This window comes from Gymnoscopelus microlampas, assembly GCF_963454915.1.
Source record: "Gymnoscopelus microlampas genome assembly, chromosome: 22".
Taxonomy (NCBI): domain Eukaryota; kingdom Metazoa; phylum Chordata; class Actinopteri; order Myctophiformes; family Myctophidae; genus Gymnoscopelus; species Gymnoscopelus microlampas.
In genome coordinates, this window is record NC_139959.1 from 33,699,456 (window position 1) to 33,725,674 (window position 26,219).

At 43.3% G+C, this 26,219-nt stretch overlaps 1 protein-coding gene across 3 annotated transcripts; it reads right to left on the reverse strand.

The window, feature by feature from the left end:
* Window positions 1-445: 445 nt before the first annotated feature.
* pabpn1 (poly(A) binding protein, nuclear 1) lies at window positions 446-25,297 on the reverse strand. 3 transcript variants are annotated; one of them, XM_084048640.1, is made up of 7 exons: window positions 24,103-24,209; window positions 12,285-12,393; window positions 10,726-10,793; window positions 10,243-10,349; window positions 8,825-8,912; window positions 8,028-8,182; window positions 446-1,165 (listed from the first exon to the last, which is right to left on the reverse strand). In XM_084048640.1, exons 2-7 carry the CDS (start codon window positions 12,358-12,360, stop codon window positions 976-978), a joined length of 684 nt encoding a protein of 227 aa, XP_083904766.1. In that variant the 5' UTR covers window positions 12,361-12,393; window positions 24,103-24,209; the 3' UTR covers window positions 446-975. The 3 variants fall into 3 exon arrangements, with proteins under 3 accessions (XP_083904766.1, XP_083904764.1, XP_083904765.1); XM_084048638.1 differs by lacking the exon at window positions 24,103-24,209 and adding an exon at window positions 24,791-25,297 and having other exon boundaries at window positions 450-1,165; XM_084048639.1 differs by lacking the exons at window positions 446-1,165; window positions 24,103-24,209 and adding exons at window positions 1,949-2,406; window positions 24,791-25,297.
* Between the last annotated feature and the right edge of the window lie 922 nt (window positions 25,298-26,219).

Consider the following 26,219-nt stretch of genomic DNA (forward strand, 5'->3'; position numbering starts at 1 on the left):
AATAAATATTTCAAATACATCACAAATTACCCCCATCCTGTCATGTCCCCATAAAAATGGCATGCTACCATGAGGCTTAACAAAAACACCATACTATGCTTTTGCCCCATAGGTCACACTTGTCCCAAAGGTCATCCAAACAATATATGAAGTTACAAAAAAGAAAAATGCTGTGAAAATGTTAAGTCTTGTAAAAAATATTTTAAATATTTTAAATATGTACATGGCTGATAACCTGTCAAAAATTACAACAAAGTCAGAAGCAAAGAAACTATAATGGTCTATAATTATGTGACCTAGATTCTGAAGCCACAACCCCTGGCATAAGATAATCGCCAATTCACCATCATAAAAACATGTTTCTACTCTAACCAGTTCCAGCATTAGACATTCAAATCAGAACAGACTCACACGTACAACACATTTCATTTTTACACAATGTCTTTATTTTTTTCTAATTACAGACTCATGGGTTAAAAATAAAAATAAAAAAGCAAAACATCTTTTTTTTTGTTGTTCAAACCCACTCCCCTATTTCAAAAACAAAACGAAAACAAAACCTTGCCACACAAAACCCTCCCCTGACACCTCCCCCCCCCAAAATAAAATCTCCGCCCTGCTCCAGTATTAAATTAATAATCAAAGCCATTAGCCCCTCGGCCTTTCTCAGACCAGCCGTGGCTGCACTGCGCATAGTCAGAGAAAGGGGGTGCCCTCAGGTCCTAGATACCCCCAAAAAACACCCCATTCTCTGGTCCTGCCTTCCTCACTCATGTCAACTTGCCTGCCTGCCGCTCAGCTATCTTGGCTTCAGCTCTCTCTCTATAAATTATGTGTCGGGTGGTTTTGATTGTGTGAGTGCTGTCTGTAGTGTCCGTTTGCCTCAGGTGTGTTCATGTGTATGTGTATATGTGTGTGTGTGTGTGTGTGTGTATATGCAGGTGAGTGAGGTGTGTATTAAACGTAAAAGCGTCATCAGCGTTTGTTGTTGTAGTAAATGCCCCCCGCGGCAGGCCTGTGGTCACCCTGCCCCCCTCCCCCCCACACGGACAAGATGGGGTGAGTGTGCATAGCGGGAGCGGAGAGAGAGAGAGACGCTGCGGAGACAGTGGGGGGGGCCTGCGCCACCTGGGGAGGGGTAGTCAGCCTCCACTGGTCCTGAAACCTGAAACGACAAGAAGTGGTCTAATATACAGAGAGAGGAGGAAGGGGGGAGGACAGAGGAGAGGTGACGAGAAACAATTGAAGGAGGGAGGGAGGGGATGGGATGATAGGTAGGAGGGAAACGCAAGTAATAAAAAAGTACAAATTTTAAAAAGTAGGCGGCGCTCCAGCCATGAAGTAAGCTATAGACTTAAGGGAGAAACAAGGGAGGAGGGGGGGGGCAGTCTGAAAAAAGAAAAACGAACATGCATGTGGGAGCCTGCTAAACACTGACCCAACACTGTCCACAGAACAGTGGACAGAATAATACGTAATGTAGGCCACAAGTTGGAGGCAAACCGATAAAGCCAATGACGGATTAAATGGAGAGGGGAGGAGGTGATGGAGGGAAGGGGGTGTAGGGGGGGGGGCACTGATCAAAGAACAGTAAAGACAAAGAGGAGGTAGGAGGAAGGGGTGGTGATGTACTCCAATATCACAAACTAAAAAAAGAAAACAAAAAACACCAACATAGTTTGCTAAGGTACATTAAAAACAGATAATCATATAAACATCCTTTTCTTGTTGTTTGAAAGTTTCTTTTTTTTTTTTTTGTCTTCGCTTTGTTTTTGTTTTATGGTTGTGGGTGGAGTGGAGGTGGGGGTGAGTGGAGTAGGGCTGTTGTTGGTGGATGGTGTAAAAAGCAATAAGGTCACAGCCAGACTAAAAGGAGACACATCTGCAGCCTGAGATACCATCAACTTCCCTCTCTCTCTCTCTTTTTTTCTTTTTCTTTTTTTTCCCCCCCACACACCTCAAAACAAAAATAGAAAATAATAAATCATGATAATCATACGTAAAGCCACCAAATTCTCCAGCCCTCCCCTCCCCCACACGGCCAGCAGATACCTTACCAGCGGTGACCGCCTCACCCTCCGCACACGCACGCTCACACACAATCGCACACCGCGGCCAGTCAGTCTCTCTGTCCAGATGGAAGGGGGGTTTCTCTTTTTTTTTCCTTTTTTGTCTTTTTTTTTTCTTCTGGGGGGGAAGGGAGGGAGGGGGGGGGTCTTCCTTTATTGAGTAGGGGAAAAGGGATGGGAGACTTTTTTTTTTTCCTTTTTTTTCATTCATTTAGTATTTAAATGGGGAACCAATGGGGGGAAAAAGTTGGGGAGATAGTAAAGAGTGTGGTGGTGGTGGGGAGGGGGGGGGGTGTATTAGTAAGGGGAATACCACGATGTTGTTCGCCCTCGGCCCCTGGAAAAGAGAGAGAGAAAAAGAGGGTGAGTTTTTTTCTGGTTGGCTTAAGAAGACGGAACACCCATTTCCAGGTGTGTTGTAGCCATATATAAATATGTGTAGGTGTGTATGCACTTGCAGGGCAGAAGAAGGGTCTGTGGAAATTACAGTCCTTGAGGTAAACTGAGAAGGGGGAAATTAAAATGCATATTAAAGTACATAAGTGTTTAACAGGAAATGTTCACAAATCACTATTATAGACATTGATACCATTTTAACGGTATCGTGCCTTTAGTCTCAACAGGATGTTGCATAACAGCTCATATTGGAAGAATCATAGCCTAGAGTGCTGAAGAGAAGCTGAAAGCAGCTTTGCCAATGGTGGAGAAAAAAAAGTGTGTATAATTTTGCATAGATTAGGATATTGATTGGTGTGTGAGGGGACAGCAAAGGCACTCTCTCCCTCTTTCTCTCTCTCTGTCTCTCTCTCTGAGAGCCGCCTCTTGGGGGGGAGGGGGGGGGTCACTGTAAGGAGAGACCATGAGGACAAACAGCACCAAACATATATCCCCAGCAGGACATTGTGCACACACGCGCATAAACAAAATCACATAAGCACACACACACAGGGAATACAAGAAAATAATAAAATCACATGCATAACACAATAGGCTCTATTCACAGCAGCCATCTTATGAAGACATTCACAGGTGTTACCAATGATACTAATGAAGGCTCTGTTCCATTTAGTGTAGCACAGTGGTTTCCACGACCCCCACACCTGCAAGGGGCCATTTGGAAGCCCATGAGGGTCCCTGGACCCCAACTGTAGACCCACTGGTGTTTCCAGTGGGCCAACATGCACAATATCAGCACCCTGACTCTGTTTGACCAGAATGGAACAGAGCCTTCATCAGTATCATTGGTAACACCTGTGAATGTCTTCATAATATGGCTGCTGTGAATAGAGCCTATTTGGGGGACAGACTTAAGGACTGCACCACAACTTTCTTTTGCAAATACACTTCAAAAGTCAACGCGCATCCAGGCAGCACAACAACTCAAACATCATTCTCTGACATAGGCTCACATACAGTACATGGGCAAGCACACACACACACACACACACACACACACACACACACACACACACACACACACACACACACAAGGCATCAAGTGGCCACAAACACAAGAAGGGCTGAAACCAGTGGTTGGTTAGATTAGATGCTGAGGTCAGGCTGCAGGAATGAACCCTCATTTCTGGGAGTGAATGCTGTAGATGTAGATGAGATGTCAACACACATCTGTTGACGTCAAAATGTCTTTTTTTGAACAATTCCCCACAAGAATAAGAAAACCAGTCTGGCCCAAATCAATCCCGTATTCCTACATTAAATTGGTAAGATATGGTTTATATTAACAGACACCATATTAAGTAAAAACACTGTCCAGATCTATTTTTGCTTGTTAATGCCAATATGGTTTACAGTCGAGGTTTGAAATATTTTAGGCACACTAATTCAGCAACACTAGTTGGCAGCCCTCTCCCTGAGTCTAGACAGAAAATGCTTGCCACGGGAAAACGGCATCTAGATGCTATATGGAATCCTGTAATTAATTTAATTTATAAAAAGGGACCATGCAGTGTTAAACATGAATGTCACCATTTGATGCACTGTACCAGACTTAAGCTTATAGCTAATATTCATCTTTGTGACTCTGTATCTCCCAGTGCTCACAAGGGGGTCAATGATAAGCTCTTTATTATTTGCTAGGGACTAAGACAAAGCACCACATCAAACAGACAAAGCACCATGTCAAACAGGCCCCTCAACAAGTTTAGGTGTGGAACAGCTCTTTAACTACAAGAACCCCTTCTTAACTACCAGAACTACGGCCTCTGGTGACAGACTCCTCACATTGCAACAAGTAAGCTCTTCAGCTCTGCTGTGCAAGGGGGAAGTGCTAAAGGGACGAGAACAAAGCCAGACGAAATGGAGCAGCCTCTGGGCACCCATTTGTCGAGAATGCTTCTCAGGGTGCCATTTCCAGTGAGTGGGTAGAAGTGCTCAGTGGATGATGTGTTTACATGATTGGAGGGTGATGGATGACTGGCAGATACGCCACATCATTATCCCCAACTTTCCCTAAAGCACACCAATACGAGCCAGGAGGGCGTCTGCTGTGCTGGTGATGCAGTCACACCGTTATCACACCATTTGTAAACAAAGGAATAACCTTTGGGAACAGCAGTTAAAGAATGATTTTATGGGCCAACATTGGCCTATCACAATCACAAATGTGTCGTATCGGAGTATATGTTGAATATTATGCAACCTAGGAATTCAGTGCAGTGAACAACAACGCGCTAAAATCCAAGATGCAGATGTATATCCTGTGAATATAATAACTCACAGGATAGAGGTGCTATGAGGTTAAACTAATCCTTAGTTGACACAATGAACTCTGGGAGACTTGAATAAAATACCAGTCACTGAATTAAAATCCTTATTTTCCTCTCAGCTTCTCCTCAACACCAGGGGTGCCTTGTTCTGCTGCAAGACCAAATCCCAGTGAATAAATTGGCCGGGTTAGGGTTTCTTGGTATGTGTAGGAGTGGTTGGGGTAAGTACACAGAGTGATTAGAGAGACTGACCTTGAGGTTCAGACGCCTACATGCACAAAAGAATGACGGGAAAAGTCTAACACGTTCTGGCGGATATTATTTGATGGTGGGCACTCTGATTATCCTTTTGTGTTTCTTGGCTCAACAAATATTCTTCCATTGATTTCCAAACAAAGTATGAATAAAAGTGAACTGAATAGAAGTCTCAGTTTTAAGTACTTGAGCACAATGGAAAAGTAAAACAGTTGACATGGCTTTCAAGCCCTCAACCCCATTCCACAATTACTGCTGCTCTATCTTGCAACAGAAAAAAAAAATATCAGCTGTGCTCCAAAATCTTTATCGTGATTCAGAACGAAAAGTTCTAAGTGCTTTGCGGTGACTGGCATGATTTAGTCGGAATATCTCCAATCTCAAAGCTTGGTTGTGTGTGTGTGTGTGTGCGCACGCGTGTGCGAGTTGGCATGTTGATCACAGCTTCTGTCTGAATGTCTTACAACATGGCTCCACGGCTCCAACACAACCCACAAGAAGCTTATATGTTGAGACTCGAAGTAGCCCAGTCTCTCAACATATACACAGATTACTAGCCTGGGCCAGCACAATGCATGATCATTGTCACCCTAAACGCATGAAATTCTTTTAGAACCAAATTGTCTGCAGAAATACCATCCATTCTTTCAAAGAACAGATAATACATTTGATTACATGCCATTAGCATTTTCAGCTGGTCCCACTGAGAACCAGTTGGCCCTGTTGAGTTTCAGGCTACAGTGGAAGCTCAACGAGAAAGAGAGACAGAGTAACCTGGCAGTGAGACCCACTGACAGCCCCATTACTGATGTGTGCAGTGAAGCAAACGCACCTTTCCGTTCCAATCTGACCAGGCAGTCATTTTAGAAGACTGTCTCATCAGCTCACAATACAACAAACATTATGGGCAAAGCCAATAGACTCCCTGTGCACAGCACTCTGAGCTTCACCAGGTTTTATGTCAACATATAGGGGCACAAAAGGGGGAAAATGCTCTCCAATGGTTTATATAGGGTAAGAGCGGTTGCTTTCTAGGCAACTATAGAAACCAATCAACAGCATATCACTAATAAAAAGGAATCATAAACTTAAAAAAAAAACATCCATAGTCAAATTACCAGCAACAGGATGACATTGATGGAATAGAGAGGGAGACAGGAAGTGCCTAACACAAACGTCACAATTATCAAGTTTCACTGCACTGGATCACAGCCATCACATCATCTGCAGCTGACAGAGTTGACCAAATCACATCAAGTGGCAGCATCTTAGAAGTAGGGGGGGGGGGGTATGACAGTATGATCATTCAAAAGTTGTTTTTTTTACTTACAGAACAGCATAAAAAACTGTCCATCGTGGCATTTGTGACATTAAGTCGTCTTGTTATACATATACTCAAACAGACGCCTGACATTTCAAACAGGCATTGAAAGTTGTTTATGTAGTATGACCTGGGGAAGAGCATGTTGCTGTGCACCGAGAGCCTGCTTTGACTTCAGTGAAAGAGTTGTGGTTGGTGATGTTACATGCAAAAAGCCCCGTCAACCACAACACTGGTGCGATTCTAAACCACTTAAACTCTATACTTATTTGACCGGAGTCCCCCAGTGGTCTATAGCCTACTATGGCCCCTACGTCTACACCAAATGTCTTTGCCGAAGATGGCCAATCTACTAGCTCACTATACAAAGTGTTGTGAGCTTGTAGATCTGCCATTTTCACAAAATGTTCACCCCCAGATTATTAGTGACATTAGAGTTCATGTGGCTAACACAGCTAACCTGTGAAAATAAGCTTGCATTATCGATTAAGCATATAAAAAGGCATTTAAATCCAAAATGAACCTTTTTACAAGGGTAAATACATACTGATCAGGATGATTACTTAAGTAATGATCTTTAAAGCCTCTTTTATATGACTAACATCTGAGAAATGTAATAATTAGCCTAATGGCGGAACAGTCTTGTTAATGTTCTTGACCCTTCACATACTTGCCCTCTCTTGCCTTTACATATGAACCCTCTTCTCTGCCCTCCTTGTGACAAAACTCTCTCACTCTTCAGAGGCCCAAATATGATACTTATCACATTTCTAACTTCATACTATTGGCATTTTTCCATTGCATAGAACTGGCTCGGCTCAACTAGCCTTTTTTGGTTTTCTATAAGGTAAAAGTACCTGGTACTTTTTTGGTATCACTTCCATCGAGGTTCCAAGTGAGCCGAGGCATTACCAAAAGGTGATGTGAAAATGTCAGAAAGAATCGTTACTAGAGTCAATACATAATTGTGACAGTATGGACTCCGATACTGAATAGAACCTCCCAAATACTGTTAAACCTTTAAAGTACTCATCGTAAGTCTAAAATGAATTAATATTAAGTAACTGCATTCCCCATTTCTCACCTAAAATGTTAAAGACGTTTTTTTTAACTGTACAGGACAAATAGATTATGTGCAGACATCATTAGCTTTTACATTGTTTAAGACTCTCCTTTGCAGAAGGCTGGACGTCGTTGTGACAACCAGCTACGTTGAGGGGGTTCTATCTGCAGTGGAAAACCAAGCTAGTCAAGTCAAGCCGGTTCTATGCAATGGAAAAGCCACTAGTTGGCATACCCTATGCTGCCTCCTCCAAGGCTGTTCATTCCTTTCCATTTTCCTCCATAGCTCCATCCCTGCAATTTCCTGGTAGAGCAATAAAGGGGAGACAACATGGGTCAGTCTGTTAGAAAAGTGTTTACCTGCAACACTACTGTGTCTGCACTTGACTGTGTGATCCAATTCACACAATGTCAATATTTCACAACTCTATGGGCAATATGAATGGCTCCTCTTCTTCATGCTGGCCCTTTCCTCTTTCTCTCTCTGGTGTCAGAGACAGTGTGTGAGCAGGTGTTGTGTGTGTGTGTGTGTGCGTGTCTTGTGCTCCCCAGGGTGTGCTGTATGTAAAGTGGGTCGTCTCGGCGTTGACTCACCTGAAGGCCCGTCCTCTGCCCCTGGGTGGCGTATAGCCGCTGTAGTAGCGTGCACGCGACGAAGAAAAGTTTCCTCCCCGTGAACGGAAACGTGCCCGGGGGAAGCCGCGGTCTGTGGTGCTAATGCCTGGCCTGTTTGTTCTCTTAGCGCCGACCTGAGGATGAAGAGCAAAGGAGGTTAATTAGGCCCATAGGCGACACCATTATCAACATGAAGACAGTGGGCCTGGACCGCTGGCGTAGCTGTCCAGGCACCTAGGCTCGCACGCCGCAGGTTCGCTGCATGTCACTCCCCATTTCCTGTCAGACTACTATCCTATCAATAAAGGCATAAAAGCCAAAAGAAAATCTTTATAAAAAAACAACGACATGGAGACGGGGACTACAGCAGCCTTTGATTCTCTCTCCCGAAAGGGGTTCTGTGCTGCTCCATTAAGAATTGGCCATATAAAGGTTTGAGAGGTCCAACTAAAAAAAGATCAAAAAGATCCATAAACCTTCACTCGTCTTCACGCTGCTGACAAATTTAAATAATCCCCATAGTAATTAAATCAAATTGCCTGACAGATGCCAACGACGGGTGATGTGGATTGGTCTGTGGTCCGTACATTTTTACTTGAAAGTACCTCAACGGATGGTTGCCTGTTGCAGCATCATCTCTACTGTCAAAACTAAGTATGACAAAACCACTATTTCTCAACATTGGATGAGTACTTATTTGTGCTTTTTATAATGGCTTTTTCATGTGAGGAAAGAAAGTGTGATAATGTATTAATACCTCATAAATAAACTCTCACCTTAATCTGCCTTCCTCTGAACAGGGACTCATCCAAAGCCATGGCCGTCCTAACAGACTCCTTGTCTGCAAACTCAATATAGGCAAACCTGAAGAAAGAGTAATCGTTTTAATGCTTTTTTTTAACACATCCTTCAACAATGCAATAAAATTCACCAAAACTTTTTCAAAGGTTTCATTTCTGTAACATAAAAAAAACGCAGGACATGGAGGTGCACTTGTTGAATAACTTCATTAAGGAACAACAATACCAAGACCTTGGACCAAACACGAATGCATTTTTGTGTCATTAACGAGTATAGAGTTAGTCATAATAATTGGATGGGGTAAGACCAGTGTAAAATCAATACAACAAACAAAGTCAGTCTTTCCTGAACTTCCAATAGCACCACAATAATCTGTGAATTGCTGATGAAAACCTGTTATTTTAATTAAAACTAATCAAATACAGCCTAGATGTCATAACTACTAGGGATGATGCATCTTTGTTGGGGTAACCAAAGCCCTTTGAGGACTGAAATGCTACCCTTGGTAACAAGGCCATTTGAGAACATTTTCTCTGCTGTCCTAAAAATAATGAAAAAAAAGATATAAGGTGGAACTGACATTATCCAAAACTAGCAATTGACTTGGAGAAACTGAGGGACAGCATATCATTTCATTATACTGCATTTGTATGATTGCAGTGGAAAAGTCATTGTCACACAAGGACAGAGAGCTTGACTTTCTTCCCTCCTGATTGCTTTGCAAATGCTCAATTCACACCAGCAGCGGTATGCTGCTTCCACGTTCTAAGAAAGCAGCGAGGTTCAATGCATTGTCAATGGAGAGGAGCAAGCACTGCCTGCCCTGCTGTGGCAGGAGGCGATGCCAGCAAAAGCGTTGCAAAGTTCCACTTTGCCAATGCCACCCTGCAACGGGAAGTGCACCCGAGGTTTGAATTAGACGAGCTAGGTTTACCCATGAATGTCTATGTCAGCTTTGTTGGCCGTTTCAAATGTTTTGTACACCCCCATACAGCAGAAATGAGCTTGTATATCTGCTATTTTTGAATAGCCAAAGTGTAAAATAATGCTTTTTTAGCTCAAATCAAAAAGTGACACAGATGCGTCCCAGGTCTTAAGGGTTAATAACTGTGGACCTGAGACGAAGGCGTGACTGTACGCTACCGAGCTGGACATCTGATGATGACACACAAAAGAGGAGAACTGTGAATCCATCCAGAGCACCAGGAACATGATGGTAATTGTCTTCTTTGACTGGAAAGTTTGTGTGCCATTTTGACAGATAACTCATCATTATTTTACATGCTCTGCTTGAGCATGGCTGGCAATTTGTTTTGGATTTGCTAGCTAATGTGCTCCTGCGGACAAACCGTTTCCTGGAAGGATGCAGGACAGATGATTTATTAATATTTACCCTTTGGGATGCCCTGTAAATTTGTCACACAGGATGGTGACTCTGTTGACCGAACCGCAGCCATGGAAATGAGCCTCCAGCTCCTCTGCTGTGGCACCATAGTCCACCTGAAGATGGGAGAGATTAAAGGTCATACACAACTAAACACTCATGTGAGTAGCAAATCACTTTAACACACAAGCAGATCCATTTACTTTGCATATAATGTGATAACTTTAAAAGCTGGTGTGTTCGGATGGCATGCTTGGATTTTACACACCCACAGAAAGGCTGATTCATTGAGACATGCAATGTGTCAATGAAAACTATATTGGAAAAAGACCATCGTTCTTTCATCTATATTGTGAGAAATTGTCTCAAATTATGCCTTACACAAATGTGATCAAAACACAATAGGGGAAATGTAGCTAAACCTGACCTGAACCTGTAATGAAATCATTACACCTGGAACAAAAACTAAGATAAGTGAGAGTAGTGACCTACATTTCCAACGTAAATTGATCTGCCGTCTGCCTCCATCTTTTCCTCGATTGACATTATGACAGGACCGGCTGGACAAAAGGGAGAAATGTTTTTATACATTTATGATCAATGCCAATAACCCTGTCATCATGACAGCTATTTAATTTTAAATAAAAATCAAGCAAAAATGAACATCACATCAATCATCTGTGACTCCTCCAGTGAGCCATATCCTGAGTGGGCTACATGGTAGCTTGCCTACTCTGTCTCCAGAGAAGCCTCTTTCACAATTAATTTGCTTGTCGACAGATTCTAGCACACTTGTCAATTTAACCGAAAATATGAAATCCAATAATTGGTGCATTGCCAGTGTTACATTAATCGTCTGTGGACCAAAACCCAGAAATCAATAAATCCTGCAATCCTACCTAGTAACTGGCATATTGGTAGGTTTCCATAACATCCACCCTGACAGACCTACATATATACCTAGGGATGGGTATCGTTAGGATTTTTACGAGTCCGGTTCCGGTTCCGCTTACAGTTCCATATTTCGGTTCCAAAATGGTAAAAAAAAAAAAGAGGTCAAATGTCTATTTAATAGGGATGCACCGAATGGAAAATACTTGCCCAAAAACGAATATAGTTAACACTTTGCCGACGGCCGAATACCAAATGGCCTTAAAGTATTATTTTTTTTAAATATATATGCATTTTTAAAAACATTTTGTTGTACCATTGCTGTCATGGCTATGCCTCTCTTGTAGAGCTACATGATTATGGCAAAACCCTCATATCATAACTATAATGGGTCCATATTGAGATCAGTTATTTAAAACTTATTTATTTATTGTGTAGAATTATTTATTTACTATTGTGTAGTAATAAAATACAATGTCTCAAAACATTGAATAGCCTAACAAAAGGCAATATACTGTAATGTCTGCAGTTACATTATTGCACACAGCCAAAATGCATTAATAATATTAGGCCATTCCTTCCTTTTGGAGAAGTCACTTAAGTTTCATTTCAGACAGACAGAGAGAGACACACACACACAATCAAGGAGAAGCGTTTACAGCTGGTGTTATTGTTTTGCTCTGCGCAGGCTGAGGCTCTTAACTAGCGCTGGTTATTCTGTTAATGTTACACCCTCTGACATGGATTCTAGTTTTCAAGGTGACAACAGCAACGTTTGGTACAAAGCTTGCAGGACGGGCTAATTCCTTCCTCACTACTTCAGTTGAGAGACGGACATGGTGGTGTCACTGAGGGGCAGCGGGGAGTGGAGGGGGGGGGGGGCGTGTGCGGGGAGGAATGTGGCTCAGGGAGAAGCAGCAGCTCCGCAACTGATGTATACTTCTCCATACAGCTGTGTTTTACCGGATTTGTGATTTTGTGCTGCCTTTGTTTTAACGGCTTTTAGTGCGTCTAGGAACCGATATGCAGAACCGAAATTACATATTGTTTATGGGTACCCGGTACCGACAATTTCTTTATCGGTTCCTGCTTGGAACCGAATTTCGGTACCCAACCCTATACCCAAACCTTTTATTGGCACCTTTTCTCCAGACTCTTACCTGGTGGAGGGCTAAGGTTCATCTGTTTCTCCACCTCGTTCTGAAGCTCCTTTAGTTTCTCCGCCTCTTCCTCCATCTCTCTGACCCGGGCTTTGATAGCCTCCAGCTCCTGAACAAAGAAAACGACAGCACAATAGTATGATCAATACCTACTGTACAGTCGTGGACATGGTCAAAAACTAGGGTTGCTGCGGTGTCTGGTGTTACATGGCGTGCGGGCTTACACCGATATACAACTCAATTGCAGAGAGAAACTGTCTCACTGTGAATGAGAGGCGAGGCTGCGCCATGCGAGCACAGGGGTGGGTGTGTGTTCGCCACTCTCAGAGCAGTTCCTCTTGTCTAAGTAGAGACAAGAGTCGTAAGAACACAGGGCTGGCATATTGAATGAATTTTTAATATTCAGAATCAATATGTTAGCGTATTGAGAAATGCATTACAGGGCTCCAAACATTTCTTTTTACTTGGTAGCACCGGTGCTACCAGTTTAACCCATTAAGACCTGGAACGCATCTGTGTCACTTTAGATTTCTTTGGCTATTCAAAAATAGCAGATATACAAGCTCATAGCGCGGCACCGAGTGCCGCGCTATGAGCTTGTAGATCTGCTATTTTTGAAAAATCTTGAAAAACTTTCTTTTTAGATTTTTTTCAAAAAACTATTAGAATTTAGAAAACATTTTTAAGAATCGCCTCAGGTCTTAATGGGTTAAACATGTAGGAGCATCAGAATGTTTTGAGGAGGACTAAATTTAAAGGTGCACCAATATGTAATCGATAACAGCGCGGTTTACTTTACAATGTGCATTACATTCACCAACACACATTCATACAGCAAACCATGCAAGGCACGGCTCATCGGGAGCAATTAGGGGCTCAGTGTCTGCTCAAGGACACCAACTCTGGGGGAGTCCGGGATCGATCTGGGGACCTTCCGTTTCCCAAGCGGCCGCTCTACAGAGTCCTGAACCACTGCCGCCCCTGGCAATGGCGAAAGTAGCCTTAAAAGACACATGGTAGACCACCACTGGGACTTCATGCAATGACCTGGGGCCAGGATTTAAAATGTAGTGTCCTTGCTGTCTGTCCCTCATCCATTGATCTATAAGACAACTCCAGAGGACGACCCTACACTGATTCACATCACATCGTCAGCTGTGGTTTTTGTTCACCTTTATAGCCTATTTGGTTAATATAATTAGATTTCTAAATGATAAATTGCAATGTAAATGTAATGTGTATGAGGGTGCATACTGCATACTTCTAATGTATCTATCTATAATGCATCTAAATATGCATACATTCTAAAAATTTACAACAGCTTCAGCCGAAATATACCAGCCATGCGTTCCTCTGACTCGATCTCTGCCTAGCTCCGACAGTCACACACACGGAGCCACTTGAGCTCCGCCATCTCCGTTTCTCTCCGTAGCGACGCTCTGCTCCGTTGTGTCAATGAGTAACATCTACACACTAACGCCATCAGTGTGTAGATGCAACCTGATGACTCGGTTACTTTGTGACCTGAGTCGCGTTCATATTTCCGTAATTTCCGTGTCATTTACATCCCAAAGAACACTTTATAGACAACAGCGCCGCTATACATCATCTTCGTTGGTGTAAGTTCACCTCGGACGAGCTCCGATCTGTGATTTGCTAGAGATGATCCCGTGGCGGAACTGCATCCCATTTACACCATATTTGGTTACTTATCGAATTCAGTTTACTACGTCGCGTCCTGCCAACTGCACTGAAGACCGGTCACCGGTCACGACTTAACACATTTGGTGTAACACCATTTCCAGGCCTGTGACAAAAGCAAGCAACTTTCAATACATTATAAAAAAAAACATGGCTTCATAATTAGGTGTGCAATTCCCTCCTTAGTACAGGCGACAGCAACACGTTCTTTTTTTCACCCAGTGCAAATTGTCTAAGTAATCCTGGGCGCTACACTCCCTCTAGCAGCCTGAGGAGAGCCCAGAGCCAAGCTCATGCCTCCTTCATTGCATGAGAGCAAACAAGCCTTCTTATCACCTGACTGGGGGGACGTAGCGTGTGGAAGGAACACATTATTTCAACCAGTTCTTTTCCCCTCCATCAGGCGCCCTGGCTGACCAGTGGGAGGCAGTATAGTGACCAGGATTACTGCATGTTTTTGTGAGGGTACCTAACCTAGGGCATGCGTTCCCAAACTTTTCAGCCCGCGACCCCAAAATAATGCGCCCATTGACTCGCAACCCCACCTAACCGTGGAGGTAATTTATGCACATAAACGTGCACGTTCGGTGCGCATTTGCTCCACACAAATGGAACAAACTTCAGGACTCTCTGAAACTGGAGCGATTGGTCTCAATAGAGACATTTAGGGTACTTCTCAAGCACACATTTCATAGTGACTGCACCTGTTTCATGTAAACACTGTTTGTTTGCATCTGTGATGATTGTAATATGATTCAAATGTTTGTTGTTGTTTTTCATTAGGTATGTATTTTATATGTGTTATATGCTGAAAAGGAGAGCTTGCTCTCAGTGGGCTCCCCTGAATAAATAAAGGAAAGAAAGAAAGAAAGATTTTGTAATGTATTTTAGTATGACTTTTGACTGCAGGCCTACTACTTGTACTGTTAATAAAAATCTTGTTAATCTGCTCAAAATAGTTGAGTTACAATAGCCAGTACTCACTCGCAAATATTACAGCAGCCTACACTGAATGTCACATGACAGAACAGCAGCAAACGCATAGATTATTAATCTGTCTGTAAAAAAAAGAAAGAAATGGAGGCACAAATTCTGCCAGCATCAGCATGCCCATATATGGGCAATTGGGCATATACTGATGACAACAGGGATCTCCATATATGGCCATAAAAGGGACAAGGACTGACAGACACACAGATCTCCATATATGGGCATATAGTCACATCGGTGATGGCACGTAGGTGTCGAACTCTAGACATGAGGGTCGCATAGCGGCCCGAACTTCTGGTGATAAAATGCATAATAACATGTATAAAAAAAGTCTTTACAATGCTAGTTCATCGAGCCTCTTTGACCTACTTTCATGTTATGTTGCATCGAGGCAATAATATGCAGCATTTGTGTTGCAAGTATATCCACCACGATGCAACCCTAGCTGACATCATGGATATTTTTTCAAGCAGCTGTGTTGGACATAACTATACTTTTTGGTTGATCACCACTCAAACAAATATACAGAGTAAGGTTGGGGCGAAACACAAAGTTTTAGTATCCAGACAGCAATCAGTTAAGAATTAAGTGCAGGATCTTATGAGACCGGGGGACATGTGTTCCTCCGTGGTCAGCTTGCAATGTGCTGCAAGGCTTGCATTCTAACCAGCTACAGTAGATAGGATTCAGCTCGTCTTTGAAAATATAAACAAGGCTTTGCTCTCAAAACGTACAGTAGCCGATTAAGAGAACAAGGAAAAAAAAAGATATTCACTCTCCTCCGATCTATTCAGTACAATGGGGACTGTTTGTTAAGCCTGATTTTTACTTAGTTGCACTCCTTATTGCGCACTGAAAATATCCAATCTACAAGCTCACAATGAGTTGCGTCTGTGACACATTGTGAGCTTTATTTTTAGCGCACGACACCGGCATGCAATTAAGTATAAAGACTCGTCAGAAATCAGTGCAACAAGAATGTTCGTATACACTTTGTATATCGCTTTCTATTTAATTTGGCTATTTGAAGAGTTGAATTCTTGAGGCAGACCATTACATTTGACAAATATCGTTCCCAAAAAATGGCCCAATAAAAACAAGCTTAAAAACAGAGGCAGGAGGAGAGATTACAGAAATTACAAACTAAACGTAAAGGTGATGAATGAATTTGAAACGCGTGTACAGAGGCCCTGGCACCTGTCAACACCAAATCTAGAGATGGGAGTTTAATGAATGAGCTTGTCACAATGGCAGCCATCAGTAATAGTATGCCAGTGGCTGGCTGCTGCAGCCTAAGCTGACCGTGCGTGTGTGGGGTAATGGCTGACTGACAGTGGCCACTGTTACATGGACAGTTGTATTCGGAATGAATACACTTCTATTCGGAATGAATGAATGGATGAATTCATTCCGAATAGATTTGCTCATATAAACACCCCAATTGGAATAGAATATTCCATTCCAGTCATGACCCGAATGCATTTTCATTCGGAATAGGAGGGGTGGTATAGACCGTTTGAATCGGGTTAAATCAATCGGAATTGACCATGTAAACACTTTATTCCAAACGCTCCTGTCTGTTTGGAATATATGCATTCCTTTGCGCATGTCTGTGCTATAGTAGGGCTGTCAGAATTGTCCAAAAATGACCTATCAAATCTCTAATTCGGCCACGGTTGGTGCTGAGAAGCGCTCGCTCCTGCGGGATAAAATTAATGATTCTAATAGCGTAATTTAATAAGCCTGTAATGGTTAAGCCCAGACTTGTCCAGGAGAACGGACGCTCCAAGGATTGCTGGCCTAGGCTACACTTATATGGATCTTTTTCTAAACAGGTATTTTAGTCGTCAGTTTTTAAAAAGAATGAATGAATGAATGAATGAATGAATGAATGGTTTATTTCGGTCTTTTTCTTTCACAACAGATCAAAACAATTGTGTGGACTTTACAAAAATCCCTTATATTATAGCCTACCTCTATGAACAGACCCCGTGCGCTACTCGGCGCAGAAAGAGTGTTTCCGTCACAGTGAATGAGTAGCTTATACCTTCTACTGAAGTATATTCTTATGCCAATACTTTTGCCATAAATGAGCGTGCCTTGTTTCATAGACCTCTCTCTCTCTCTCTCTCTCTCTCTCTCTCTCTCTCTCTCTCTCTCTCTCTCTCTCTCTCTCTCTCTCTCTCTCTCTCTCTCTCTCTCTCTCTCTCTCTCTCTCTCTCTCTCTCTCTCTCTCTCTCTCTCTCTCTCTCTCTCTCTCTCTCTCTCTCTCTCTCTCTCTCTCTCTCTCTCTCTCTCTCTCTCTCTCTCTCTCTCTCTCTCTCTCTCTCTCTCTCTCTCCCCCCCCCCCCACTTTGCGCATGTCAAAAGTTATATTCTGAATGAATGCTTTGGTCATGTAAACGAGGAATACTTTTATTCAGGTCCCATGTAAACAGGTGAGTGGATCAGATTCCTCTATTCAGAATGAGTTCATTCGGAATGAATTCATTCTGAATGAATACATGATGGTCCATGTAACAGTGGCCAATGTGGAGTGGAGAGGCAGGCTCACACATGACCTCATGTTGAGGTGAGGCGAGGTGTGACTCACTGAATGTCATTTCCTGTCGGAGCATAATTCTTTAAATGAAAAGTAGCAATATATGAACCGTACTCATTTTGTTAAAGGGACTACACCATGATTTTTTTCTTCTTTTTTGTGTGTTCTGGTCTCCCCTACCTCTCTTCTATCCCCTAAAATACCCCAGTTTGAACACTCAGGCTTTCACAGCAAATCTGGGGTTTTCTGTAAATTGGTCTCAAAACAGGCCAAACTGATTTGCAATCAATGCAAACAATCCCTCCCGTTTTTTCAGTTCCAACCCAAAAAAAAAAATATATATATATTTTATTTATTGTACTTTTTGCACACAGAACCAGGAGATAACATGCATACAAACTGGCTCAAAAGCGCCCCGTGCCAAACAGGACAATGTGGTTTATAAGCCAGACAGAAGTTAGTTGGAATGAGTATATCTGAGGCTTGATTTAGGCTCAAACCTTTTGAAAAACGTGTAATCCTTTAATAGTTCAGGGTTTCAGAGTGCACCCATTTTTGGCGCACATGCACCCACAAATCTGTCCAGTTCATAGGCTTCAGTGATAAAACGGCACCACCTCCAAAGTACTCAACTTCAATACGTTCAAAACTCCTGTGTGCTCACCAGTACCCGGTCCAGAGACCATATTACACCCGTCCTCCACAACCTACACTGGCTCCCCGTCAAACAAAGAATCCACTACAAAATCCTGCTTACCACCTACAAGCCACTCAATAATCTGTCTCCCCCTACCTCTGATCTTCTCCAACATTATGTCCCCCACGTCCAGTGAAGCCAACCTCTTAGAGGTCCCCCAGGCCAAGTGCCATACCTGGGGGATGGGGCTTTCCCTGTTGCTGCTCCCTCCCTCTGGAATGCACTCCATATCAACGTAACCATATAAAAAATGCCCCCTCCTTCCCTTCCTTCAAAACCCACCTCTTCAGGATAGCTTTTCCCAGCTGAAGTGTAGTTAAGATGTCTCTCCAACCTATGCTTAACATGTTATCGACTTTAATCTAACGCTTATCTTTTTATTGTTTGTTTTTTTCCCTTAAGTTGGTTCCTTCCTTTTCTTTATCATCGTCTCCACCTGGCCGAGACTATTTTTTGCCCCCAGTCCATCCGTCCGTGTGTGTTTCTGTCTGTTAACAGCTAATCTCCAGCACCGTTGGACCGATCAACGTGAAACTGTGCACACGCTCCCCGGATTCCAGAGCAGAACCTCTGCCCCAAATGTTTCAAAATCAGCCTCATGGTGGCACTATAACAGGCAGAGTCGCATTTTTACCTATAACTAGACCAATCAGTGAGAAACTTCGCACACACACTCCCTAAAGGCCAAGGAAAAACCTCTACCTTGCATTTTTCACATCAGTCTTTTATAGCACCACCAGGAGGTGATTTTTTGCAAAACACATTGATATTACTCCTATGATGAGTATATGCATTCCAAACATGGCTTGCCCACAATAACCTACCTGACGTTGACCTGTGCTCCGAGGAGAACTATTTCTAGTCATTATTAAAACAGTTCACCTCGGTATCTAAAAATAATACCGCCTCCATTAAAATACCATCCATACTGTGCTTACCACAACTATAATTTGCCTAATTAATCATCTGGGGACAAGCAGAGAGGTGTGGCACTGGTTATACGTGATTGTCCTCAGAGAAAGGGAAATACAACATGGCGAGGAGGAGGCAATGCTACGGCTGTCACGATTCCAAAATTCAAGTCATCATACTATCATACTATCATACTATAATTCTAGTAACCTCTGTAGTGGTGGTGAGTACGTGAGTGAAGACACCCGGTTCTCCTCACTGGCTGGACCAATTGCTCTGATTTTGCACACAGCCATTGACCATTACCATCTGAACGCAACTGTGAAGCCCGTTTTTCAATTTCATCAAATCTCAGCTTCTTATTAGCGTTTTTCTGTCAAACACTGTCGCCATGGTTACGGGCCTGCCCAGCTATGGGACGAACTGCCTCCCGGGTTGCCAGATCATGTGCGCATATCCCCCCACGGATGCGCTGCGCCGACGGGTATGGTCTAGTACAAATAATTGCGATTAACAAATGAATGGTGTTTTTGATATTGACCATAATGCATCGTTTGTTTGCCTTTTTTTTTTAATGCACAGGGCAGATATGACAAATAACTTAAAGGGCAAGACCACTTTGGCTGAGGTTTGGGTTGTGTAGTTACCTTGCCATGATGCAACTCCAAAAATAATTGCTCCATTGATTAGAAATGTATAATTCAAGTCTGGGTTTTCTTCTTAAAATAGCAAAATCAACAGGAAGTTAACATTTTTATTAAAAAATAAACAATACTGGGTTTGATGACGTTCTAACTTCTATATTGTCTGAATCAACTTTGTTTGTATTCGTTTACACGCTAAAACAGTGACTTTGAGAGCTGTTTTACCGTACAGTAAGTAGTAAGTAAATGAGGAGCATTGTTTGAATGGGGTACTCTTTAGTCCATTGGAAACGAGCTCCTGCCACAACTCGTGGCGAGGACAACAATGTCAAGTAAATGTCGTGGGCTAATCGTTATGCTCATTTATAAATCAGACTATGTCGCCCGCCGAAAATAGATGAACTACAAGCTACTACTATTTTTGTCAAGCAACACCAGATGGATTCACTCGTGGGAAGGGGATACCGTACTTATGTTTTGTACCATTGAGTGGTTATGGCTGTGACTGTTTACTAACCTTTCTCCCCCTCTAGGGCTGCTCTTTCATATTAATATAGCAAAGAAAATTATGCCCTTAATACAAACCAATGGGTCACTCTGGTCCACCCATCAATGTCACTTAAAACTCTGCAATCGTTCATAGTTGCCCACCTGTCAAGTCAGTTAAACTCTGCAGTAATTTATAGAATAGTCCCCACTCCTTTTAAAAAAAAAGAAAAGATGTATATATATATGCAAATACGTGAAATTTGTCGTCTGCATTTACCCATCCTTTAACAACTAGGAGCAGTGAGCAGCCAGTCTATGGCGCTCGGGAAGCAATTAGGGGTTAAGAGTCTTGCTCAGGGACACACATCGACACATTGCTGGCCTGGCATCGTACCTCTGGCGCCCCAGGCGGGCTCACTAACCACTCAGCTATGGCGTGTGCACAAACCTCTTCACTTACACTGCCATTCAGCTTGTGTGTGTCAAGGCTGTGGTTCTCAAGCTTTATGGCTGGCAAACGTCAAACTAGGTCTCATTATCCCCCTCCACAACTCACCATGTTAACATACATGCACGGAACAATCACGCACAGTGTGTGCACACCAAACCAACACGAGTGTGCACACGTTAAGACTGCTGTATTGAACAAGAGTAAAATATCCATTTCATAGAAGCTCCTGCAGTATGCCATGACATATAGTAAAGAATAACGTTTTGTGAATGGGGAATGTGTTTTGGCACATTTAGATAGATGGCGAAAGCATGTTCTCTCAATGTAGGCTACCACTTGGGCCATGCAGAGGCCCAAGCCCAGCCTTTGCCTATGGTGTCCAAGCCTGGCCTCAACCTGAAAGGGTCTGCAACTTATTAGCCTGAGCCACCATACCCGGGACCCCACACCAAATGAATGTAATCTTTCCGATGTGTGCTTTCTCTGTTGCACACAGCGGGCAACACTTATACATGCAAACAGGGAGAGTCAAAAGATTATTACGGTTATTTAACATAACTACAAGTGCAGCTAAAAAAAATGCTCACATACCGTAGGCCAATTAATAGCCTACCGAGTCACGACCGACTTTCCATTAAATAAAGCCTAAACTAGAGAACAAAGTTGTGATCCAGTAGCAAATAACACAGACCACCAACCATGTATGTGTATGTGACTGTCCATTACAGAAAAGCATAAGCTTTCCATAAAGAATAAAGTCAAGTTATCAGTGATCTAACAGTAAGTAAATCATTTAAGTTTCATGGTGAACCTTGCTTTCGTTGGTGTGATTATATCCCCCAAAATAAATATCCATTGAACTGTGTAGGCATATTATTATACTATTATATTGCGCCTTATACTGTATAAGCCTCGAATTTCAGTTTGTGTTGTGAGCATTGTGCATCGCATTGTCCAAACACAGTCTCACTCTCAACTTGTCAGGCTTCAAAGAGACGTTCAGAGTCCAGTGTAAATAATGCAACTAACGGCATACAGACTTATTGAAATGTAATTCACTGGTGAATACTGCTGTGTGATGGTTGAATACACAAAACGTTATCGATGCAACACTGGGTCAGCGGCCCAGGCCAGCCCTCTCCAGCTCAAATAAATAGCAACCGGCATCCTATTGAAATGCCAATTCCTCATCTATACTTTATGCACAAACTGGACATTTGGACATTAGTCAGTGAAAATAGTAGAATCCCCGCCCCCTTCTAGCAGCACAACCCAACTCCCATTGGACGTCAGAGCGATAGATATATTCCCAAAGAAATTATGTTTTCAGATAAAGAATATAAGCCCGATTCGGAAATAAAGGCAAATAAAGTTTGAATTACTGGCTTGGCCCACCGGAAAGTGGAACGCACGGAAGCAACCAAATGGACCAATTCCAATCATTTTTCAGTGTTTTTAAGAAATACAGCAGTAATGGCACTCGAACAGCTCTCAATTTGTTAAATAATTTAAAGGTTTCAAAGGACTAAAACATATAATGAAATAGAAACACCATACAAATAGAATCACTACCCAGAATGTGTCATAATAGGATGACCATTAAAATGTTTTACTTGGATATGGAATCGAAAGGAGGTGACCAGTTCTGAGATCAGACCAGACCACACACACACTTCCACATACTCCAGGGTAAAAATAAAAATCACACCCTGTGTGAAGGAAGCGGTGCCTTTGGGGCGGGGTGTAACTCATTTCAGTTCGTCCCTATTGGTGGTCTGAGTCCACTTAACAAATTTGTACTTGGTAGCATGCTGCAAACTGGAATGATGGCTGTTTAAAGGCCAGCCAATGGGCAGACAGAGGGGGCGGGGCTTAAGTAATTACAGTTTGTCCGTATTGGTGGTTTTAGTCCATGTACAAAATGTGTACTCCGTAGCATGCTGTGAACTTGCGTTATGGCTGTTTAAAGGCCAGCCAATGGGAAGACAGAGGGGGCGGGGCTTGAGCAATTCATGCTGGTCCCGTATTGGTGGTCTAAGTCCACATACCAAATTTGGACTTGGTGGCATGCTGCAAACTGGAGTTATAGCTGTTTAAAATCCAGTGCTCATACGGACACACAGACACACAGACAGACAGACAGACACACAGACACGGTGTCAAAGCCAAGTGTAGAGCGGTTGGCACCGCTAAAAAAGGAAAAAGAAATCATAGGTGAACATGGGGGTGCATGATTCCTCACAGTGGAGTGGGCTCTCATTTTTGACAGTGCTGCACTGCAGCACAGTGGGAGTCGCTCCAGCTCCATCCAGGGTCGCTACTGTTAATGACAAGGATTTGTTTTCAAACGCTTGTCCTAACACATCGGATTTAAGCATCAGGTCGGTACAGAATACAGTTGATGTACAAAAAAAACAGATGGGGACATTTGGCTTTTCGCCCTTTACACAGATACAACGTCTTCCTGTGCTTTAATCTGCTCACTGACAGCGACACAAGACAATGGTGGCAGTGTGACACAGTCACTAGTAGTAGTAGCACTCATACTCCTCTTGCACTTGTGACCTACAATGCGTTTCACGGATCAATAACCTCCATTAACGAACGCATCTGCAGCTGTACAAATCCACAACTGCAGCAGTTATGTGTGGTATATTAATGAGGTTGCATGCATCTGGCCATCACTGCCACACACCATTTGTGTCGCATATATCCATAGAATGGTCTTTCGCCTCCCCTCCCTTCCTCGTCTTTCTCCGTGCTCCAGCAAAAAAAAAAATCTGAAGGATGCAAACCCAGCCCCTAAAATACCGCAACCCTTTGCTTCTGCGTTTTGAAGTGTCACCATACAACGCACACCGACTGACCCAACTGTGCCACAATATTAATCCACACCTGCACAGGCAGGGTACAACAGTATCATCACTGGATAGACCTCACATACAAATTGATGTACTGAGCGATTTGAACCATAACGTGTCAATCTTCCACCCAAAGAGATTCATGTCCTCGAATGTGAATTCAAGATGTAGATGGCCAGTCAGGTGCAGCAGCAGCAGCAGCAACACGTCTGCCATCTCCACCCTGGCTGTGTCAGTCACTCAGCTAACACTAACTAAAGAGAGCCTTGACATCTAGTGTAAGCATCTCTACAGCTACGACCAAGAGAACAACAACAATCAGAAACGGCACGTTTATCATCATCTGGACATCATGTTAACCTCCTCAACAAACACACGAGACGATGAAGCGATAGCTAGCAGGCTGAGAGCCTGCTAGCTATCGCTTCATCGTCTCCCGTGTGCACAGACACGCTCCAGTTGCTTGGGAGAGCTGTCACCGTGATATGGATGACGATCAAGAAGAGAATAAAAAGATGTGCGTTTTATTACCGTGTAGCAGCAGACAAGGACTGGCACTGCGGAGGCTAATGGCGGCGGCCTGTCCTACCCTCCTCGCCCCTGACCGTCTCCTACATCTCCAAGCATTTCTCCCCCCCACACCCCCCAACACCACCTCTATCACCACCGCCAGGTTAAAAAAAAAAACGCTCTTTGGCGCAGAGAAACTGGCGCCGCCGTTGCGCCAAGATGGCCGCCGGCGCCACGCGAGTCACCCACCCATTTCTACTGCACTGCGTGAACCACAATGGCGGCTATTGTCGACCCTGGATGATGGCAGTTAACGCGCACAGACACACATACACAGCATGTGCCTGCCCTGGCCACCACGAGATTGTAGACATCAAATGTACAACTATGACTTGTTTCTTTTGATCAACGGTTTAACTCGCACTGGATGCATTTCTTTGAGCGAGAAAGTCGCTCGATTAAAACAAAGAAATTACGTTATTTTCCAACCAAAACGACGTGTTCGTAACAGAAATGTGTAGACGCGACTCGCATCGGCAGATTCGGCACTTTAGCCCATTTGAAAATACGGTATTTTCGGGTTTCTAGACGAAAATACGTCGTTCTTTGTCAAGCTACACACGGCTCGCTCGACCAAAGTAGGCTATAATAAATGATCCATTCCAGACATGGTTGTTTCTAAGACAATGCCCTTCACTTCTTCTCTTACCGGGTCTTCAATCGAGGCCTCTCCCTCTTCTAATCCCGGCTCCTCGTCACCGACGCCCGGGTCTTCTAGCTCCGGGTGACCGGGATCGGAGTCTAATAGAGATTCCTCCGCCAGTCCGTTGCCGAACTCCGCCATGGCCCTCCTCTGTATTAGCAGTCTATACTACGGACACACCTCGGGGCTTTAGACCGATGCTTCACAGCCGGGCCCCCTACTCAGCACACGGGGTGGGGGGGGGAAGAAAACGGCGCAAAACGCCGCTTTAGTAGTAAAGTTAAAAATGGGGAAATTAAAAAAGAAAAATGTCCGGCTTCGCTTCTATTCCTCGTGTTTTCCACCGTTCAAACGGAACTCCAACGGCGCACGGTGTCAGTCGTTAACGTTTAAAGGACTCGCTCCGGTTGTAGTGGCCGTGCTTTACAGTTTATTTACTTGATATAAATGTGTATAAAAACGAGGTGGACTCGCGGCGCCGAGAGCACGGTGTCTCTTCAGTTCAGAAATGGAAGCCAGGGGGCGGGCTTATGGCGCACTGCAGCCGTGAACTCTGGCTCCTATTGGTCGACGGACGACTCTGGACGCGCCTTCTTCCTGTGTCGGCGGCTCCTATTGGACTAGAGGCCTGGACATTCCGGGGTTTCTGCTCTCATGCGCGCCGCCTGATAGGATTGCATTGCTGTCAATCAATTACAAGGCCGACTGCCATTTGTCGAGTGAATTAATTCCCAGCACATTACAGACTGCCAGATTGTCTTCTCTAGTGCCACCCAGGGTTGCCATGTCCGTTTAAGACTTTGGGCTTCTTTTTCCTGTGAAGTTGCTTGTAAAAATTGCTGCGGTGTTTTCGACTTGTTTTTAAAGTGTGCTTGTCTTGCCTATTTGGGCTTGCTTCCATTTCTTTTAAAGTTATTTAAACCAGTGGTTCTCAAACATGTTCATGTCAAGAACCCCAAATTTGAAGTGTATTTGTCCACGGACCCCCATCTGAAATTAATTATTATGCCAGGGATCCCCGTACGAGATTTGTGTTGATAAAATGTTTCAACATTGTTTCACAATTTACACTTTTTTCCCCACAAGATCTTATTGAAAATAGCAGATCTATAAGCTCACAACGCGTCGCGATGGGCTTGTAGATCTGCTATTTAACAGCCGATTATATATAGAGAGAGAGTATATAAAGTGCTCATGTGCATTGCTTCTTTTGGGCATGTTTCCATAGACCTGGTTGCTTGTTTCTCTCACACAACCTGGCAACACTGGTGCCACCTTGGTGACCTTTCTGTGAAAAGCACATTGCCTGAAGTACACAACGGAATCGTTTGTTTTAAAAAAAAAAAACTGAATATACATTGTAAATTCATTACATTTGGCTACTCTCCATGACATTGCAGTTGCACAGATCAGATTTTGTTGTTCAATGGATTTT

What these genes read in the sequence shown, in the direction of transcription:
- pabpn1 (XM_084048638.1), bottom strand. Translation starts at nt 24,925, where the DNA reads ATGGCGGAGTTCGGCAACGGACTGGCGGAGGAATCTCTATTAGACTCC. An exon ending in TCAGAGGAAGGCAGATTAAG is followed by an intron (nt 8,183 to 8,824) that starts GTGAGAGTTTAT and finishes CTTCATCCTCAG; the next exon opens with GTCGGCGCTAAGAGAACAAA. An exon ending in GGCAGAGGACGGGCCTTCAG is followed by an intron (nt 1,166 to 8,027) that starts GTGAGTCAACGC and finishes TTGTCGTTTCAG; the next exon opens with GTTTCAGGACCAGTGGAGGC.